The sequence below is a fragment of the Prunus dulcis genome, chromosome 5 (assembly GCF_902201215.1).
Source record: "Prunus dulcis chromosome 5, ALMONDv2, whole genome shotgun sequence".
NCBI lineage: Eukaryota > Viridiplantae > Streptophyta > Magnoliopsida > Rosales > Rosaceae > Prunus > Prunus dulcis.
The window spans coordinates 3815330-3821274 of record NC_047654.1 but is presented as its reverse complement, the minus strand read 5'-3'; the positions used below and the strand labels follow the sequence as shown (position 1 = coordinate 3821274).

Below are 5945 nucleotides of genomic sequence, written 5' to 3'. Positions count from 1 at the left end.
TTTGCCATTGATTGGTGCAGCATGGATGTGTCCATCTCGATCCCGTAATCTGTATGCCCCCAATCCAAGGATTTGCTTAACTATGAAAGGCCTTTCCCATGTAGGTGACCACTTTCCATAACCAGCTATGTGTGTTTCAAGGGGCAGAATTGCTTTCCAGACTATTTCTCCCTCTTCAAAACTCTTGTTTTTAACTCTTTTGTTGTAAGCCCTTGACATAGCCTATTTCCCTGCTAAGAGTTTGTTGAGGGTATCAATTCTACTTGCATCCAATCCCTCCAATTCTAGCAGCATGGCTTGACAGTAGTCTTCTCCAGTCAGATTGTGTTGGTGAGCAATTCTGAGAGATTGGACTGCTATTTCCATAGGTAGAATTGCATCATGACCATAAGTTAGAGCATATGGGGTCATGCCAGTTGCTTCTCTCTTTGAAGTCCTATATGCCCACAGAGTTTCTGTTAACTTCTCATGCCATTGCTTTGGATTTTTCTCAAGCATTTTCCTGATAATGTTGATGATCACCTTGTTACTTGATTCTGCCTGTCCATTAGCTTGAGCATAATAAGGAGTGAATTGAAGTAGCTTAAATTTGAATGCTTCTGCCATATCTAGCATATCTCTAGATATGAAAGAAGATCTCCTATCAGTTGTGATTGATTCTGGAATGCCAAACCTTTGTATAATCTGCTCTTCTATGAAGGTGATGATCTCTTGAGATGTAGTGGATTTAACAGGTTTGGCTTCCACCCATTTGGTGAAATAGTTTGTAGCTACAATGATGAAATAGTGTTGTTTTCTACTGGCTAGATAGATTTTGCCAATGAGATCCATTGCCCATCCTCTAAATGGCCATGGCTTAACCACTAGGTTCATGGGGACTGAAGGAGCCTACTGGATTGGACCATGCCTATCACAGGCCTCACATCAATTGGAATAGTCAACCCAATCCTTCATCATGGTTGGCCAGAAGTGGCCATACCTTATAATTAACCAGCACATTTTTCTTCCACCTTGATGAGTTCCACAGATTCCTTCATGGGTTTCTCCTATGACCTTCATGTATTCTTTCTTTCCCGGGCACCTCAAAGGTACCTCATCTTTACTTTTTCAGACCAAATCTGACAGGACCCGACCCAATTTCCACTTTGGAATTCGAGCCAAGCCCTGTGCGTGTCCGACACCTGGCAAATGTCGGGCAAAAATGACCTTTTTACCCTTCTTACTTCAATTTATCTTTAAAATTCCAGACTTCTGCCGAAAATTCGGCAGTCTCCCCTGTATTTTGACCAATCCCAAAATTTTCACCTGTTAAATATTCAACAAATCCACACCAACAGCCAGAATAGGATAAACCAATATTTGCCAGTTTCAGTTTTTCCACTAAAGCTCGATATCAGAGCAATTTTCCAAAGTTCACGGGCTTTCAAGGATTTTTCTACAAACCCTACCTGACTTTGAAGCGCGGAGGCTAAGAGTGGCCCGGTGGTGGATCCTGTGCACTTCTACGACCTGGGGGCGAAAAACAAGTTTTAAACTGTGAGTGGACAAAAAGTGAAATTCTTAAAAACAATCCAGAATATAATACCCCCGTTTTGAAATAACTAGGGATATATATTTATATATCGAAAATTTAACTATATCTCAATATAAAAGATTCTATAAGCATGAATCAGTATGCTGATGAATAAACTTACATAATCGATCAAATATACAAAGATATCACTGCCTGGAGGAATCAAGAACTGGTATAACAGAATAAAGATATAGAGATATAACTGTGCGAATACTAAAAAGCCGATATAAAATCGCTGAAAGTCATCCTTGAATAAAAGAAAACTCAAAATCCTTTGAAAATACCACCTATTTGTACCCCTGTCATATCCGTCAATTCCCTGGCAGGCCTCGGGCGCCACACAGTCCACCCGAGCCGCAAACTGGCGAAATCAGGGGACTATGATCAGCCTGTCCCGCCGGCAGATTCCTCGATGACACCAAGTCAGCTCGAGTCGCTCTGGCAGGATGCAGGGGACCGTAGTCAGCCTGATCCGCAATCCTGGCAGGTCTCGGGGACACAGAGTCAGCCGAGCCGCAATCCTGGCAGGTCTCGGGACACCAAGTCTGCCGAGCCGCAAATCCTGGCACTCACGGTCCGAGCGTCCCCGTAACTCGTGAGGCAAAGTCAAGTGCACTGACTGAACTATAATCAGACTGGATGTCCGTAGACATCGGTCCGACTCTGGGTAATCACCATAAAGAAACGGGTACATGGTGGTCTAATTAAAAATCTGGTAACTTTCTGAAATCTGATAAATTGACTGTAGTCTCGATGCTGTTGCTATTCTGTTATATAAAACTCGAGGTATGCTACTAAACATAACTTTCATCATATATGTAACTCGAAATATTTAACAGTATAAAACATGCTCAAAGATTTGCAAAATACTTATTCAAGATCAAATAATAAGATTCGCTTATAATAACTTATTTATAAAAACTTATTTATATAAAATCGAGATAAAATCCTTGTATAAAGTCACTTATAAAATCTTATTTATGGAAACCTCTATATAACTCATTTATATAAGATAATCCATGAAAGAAAGTCCACTCACAGATGGTCCGAGCTAATTTGGCCCTTTGAAGGTTCCTCCTGCTGATCGGCTGGACCTCTGATGCCTGATTATCCATGAACAATAAATCAATAAACCGCTGAAAAAAAGAATTAAATTAAACACCCTGCCCCCGGCTCCTAGAAATACGTGCGTTCAAATCCAAGTTACTCTTGAGCCCACACTAGCCTTTTCAGACACTTGGACCAGTTTCAAAAGGTCCGACGCTCAGCTAAGCGATACACTGCCCGATCGGCCGACCCGGGACCCCGTGGGTCCACGACCTCCGATGGCCAATCTGGGCTTCCCTGAAGGTTCCTTACAGAAAGGGAACCATGTTTTACGAGTTTGGTCCAAAACGGACGGTCGGATTGGCCAAAATCGCGTTATCGCTTAAAATCCAAACCCTAGCCCCAGGGTTCGCGATTCCGGAGTATCCGGGACTCCGATTCGCAATCCGTCAAATCCTACACGATCCTGACATCGTGTAGACCGACATATCCAAAATTCAGCGCGATCCGACGTTTTAACGACACTGCACCCACGGATCGCGCTATATGGAAAATCCGTTCGGGGCTCAAACGGACTCCGAATCGAGATCCGCGAAAACCCACACGCTCGTGACGACACGAGGGTCACAAAACTTTACAGAATTACATCACTACCCTCGCCCACGCGCTCCAGCACGCGCGGGCAGCTTTGGGTGTCCAAAGCGATTTTGGGTGGCCGAAAAATCTCGGAACCAAGACTCCAAACTCCTACCCTAGGTAAAACACCACATTTGGAGTCACTTTTGTTCTTGGACAACCCCCAAAAAGTGACCAGAAATAGTAGTTTCGAACGGCCGAAGTTTCGGCCAAACTTCAAGTCGAAAATCGAACCCCTTAGAGCTAAAATCGATCGAAGCCCATATACCCATCAGCTAGAACACGAAAAATAGCTGAGAAACCATACCTTACTCGATCGATTTGGTGGAGAAACGAAGGAGAATTTCGAGCTGGAAGTTCGGGTAGCTTCGAACGAACCTCCGTCGGAAAACACGATTTTCCGGCCAGCTCAGGGCGGCCCCGGGGTGGAGATTGGTCAGGTTGTGACGGCGACACGGAGGCGGACCCGTAGGTACCCACGGCGGAGATCGGCTCGGCCTGTGGTGGCCGGGCCGCCGCCTGGAAGTCGAACGGGCGCACTGCCCAGTTCGCGCGGAAGGAGAGAGAGGAAGAGAGAGAAAGTGACGGGGGAGAGAGAGAGAGGGGTATAAAAATCTGACTTTTTGACCAAATTACCATTTTGCCCTTCGCGAGACCATAACTTCTTCGTTACGGCTCCGATTCGGGTCTACTCCGTGTCTACGAACTCATTTCGCCGCGCTCTACGCAATGGCGTAAGCAGAATTCCCAAATTCTTTCTCGATTAAAAAGCCAAATTTTCCCCCATTAAAATATGCGAGGGCAATTTGGTCATTTTTGCTAAAAGATATTTTCCTTACTTTTTAGATATTTTCTTTCTTTTTAGATATTTTTGTTTTGGGTTCTTACAAAATCTCCATTCCACATAAGGTAGTTCAAAGCCATGATTCTGACTCTTTTCTCAGAAGGCAGGGTTGGATACTGCAAGTAATTTATGATAGGGGTTCTCCAGTCATCTTCAGTGATTATGGCAGAAATGACACCTATCTCCATTCCTTTGGTCAGAACGGATGGTAGACTTTTCTTTCCTGCCTTGATGATCCTTTGCACACAATCTTCAGGCATTTGTACCCCAGTTGCTATTTGACCCATTTCATTGGCTGCAAAGTTTTCCTCTCTTGGGATATGTTCCCAAATAGCTTCCCTAAATTCTGTCAAAAGATTTCTGGCTGCCGCTAGATAAACAACTAGAGAAGAGTTTAGACACTTGTATTCTCCAGCAATCTGCTTTAGCACAAGCATAGAATCTCCCAAGATTTCTACAGACTGGATTCCTAATTCTACCAGCATTTCGAGGCCAATGATTAGAGCTTCATATTCAGCCCTGTTGTTGGTGCATTGGAAATCTAACTGGAAAGAATAATAGTGTCTGATTCCCAGTGGCTCCTTCAAAACAGTCCCTGCCCCAGAGGCTACATTAGTCTTTGATCCATCAAAGTACAGTTTCCAAGGTGTAAGGTGAACTGAATAGATGGGATTGTTAAGACAAGTATGAGCTCTAGTAAACAGATCCGCGTTTGCTACATCCAAGGAACCCATGTTCTCAATCTCTTCCCTTGGATGATCTACTAGGAAATCTGCTACAACTTGTCATTTGACAGCTTTCTGAGGAACCTATCTGAAAGCAAATTATGTCAAAGCCAAAGTCCATTTGCCAATTCTACCTCTCAACATTGGCCTTGTTAACATGTATTTGATTAGGTCTGTCTTGGCAATGATGTAGATGGTGAATGGCAGCATGTAGTGTCTGAGTTTCACAGCAGTGAAATATAAGGCTAGACAAAGTCTTTCAATTGCAGAATATTTCCTTTCTACTTCTGTCAAAGTTCCGCTCAGATAGTAGACTGCCTGTTCTTTCCTTCCTTATTATCTTGAACTAGCAGACTCCCAATGGATACTTCTGATGCAGAAACATAGAGTTTGAGCGTTTGCTTCTCTTTGGTGGGGACATAACTGGCAGATTTGAGAGGTAGTGCTTGATTTCCTCAAAAGCCTGCTGGTGCTGTTATTCCCACTTGAACGTCTGTTCCTACTTTAACCTTAGCAAGGAGGAGAAAGGCTGGATTTTTCCTGCAGAATTGGAAATGAATCTCCTTAGAAAGTTAATTTTTCCTAGGAGACTCTGCAGTTCTTTCTTGTTCCGGGGTGGTAAAGCTTCTATGATGGATTTTGCTTTATTTTTATCGATCTCTATGCCTCTTTGATGGACCAAGAAACCTAAGAAATTTCCTGCCTGAACTCCAAAAACACATTTCTTGGGATTCATTTTCAATTTATGTTGTCTCATTCTTAGGAATGCCCTTTTCAGATTTGATACATGATCTCCCTCTTTTGGGGATTTAATCACCACATCATCTATATACACCTCTAGAGAATGCCCTATCATATCATGGAAGACAGAATTCATCCCTCTTTGATAAGTGGCTCTTGCATTTCTTAAGCCAAAAGGCATTACAGTGTATTCAAAAGCACCTATATGTCCTGGACACATAAAGGCTGTCTTATGGATGTCTTCTTCTACCACCATAATATGATTATATCCTACATTGCCATCCATAAAAGATAGCATTTGGTTATGAACAGCTCCATCTACTAGCATATCTGCCATTGGCATAAGATATTCATCATTGGGAGATGCTTCATGCAGATT

The 5945-nt window shown here is 43.0% G+C and overlaps 1 protein-coding gene across 1 annotated transcript; it reads right to left on the bottom strand.

Annotated features, from left to right (window-relative positions):
* Positions 1-222: 222 nt before the first annotated feature.
* On the bottom strand, positions 223-831 carry LOC117627591. Its single transcript, XM_034359746.1, has one exon. It carries the CDS (start codon positions 829-831, stop codon positions 223-225), a length of 609 nt encoding a protein of 202 aa, XP_034215637.1.
* Between the last annotated feature and the right edge of the window lie 5114 nt (positions 832-5945).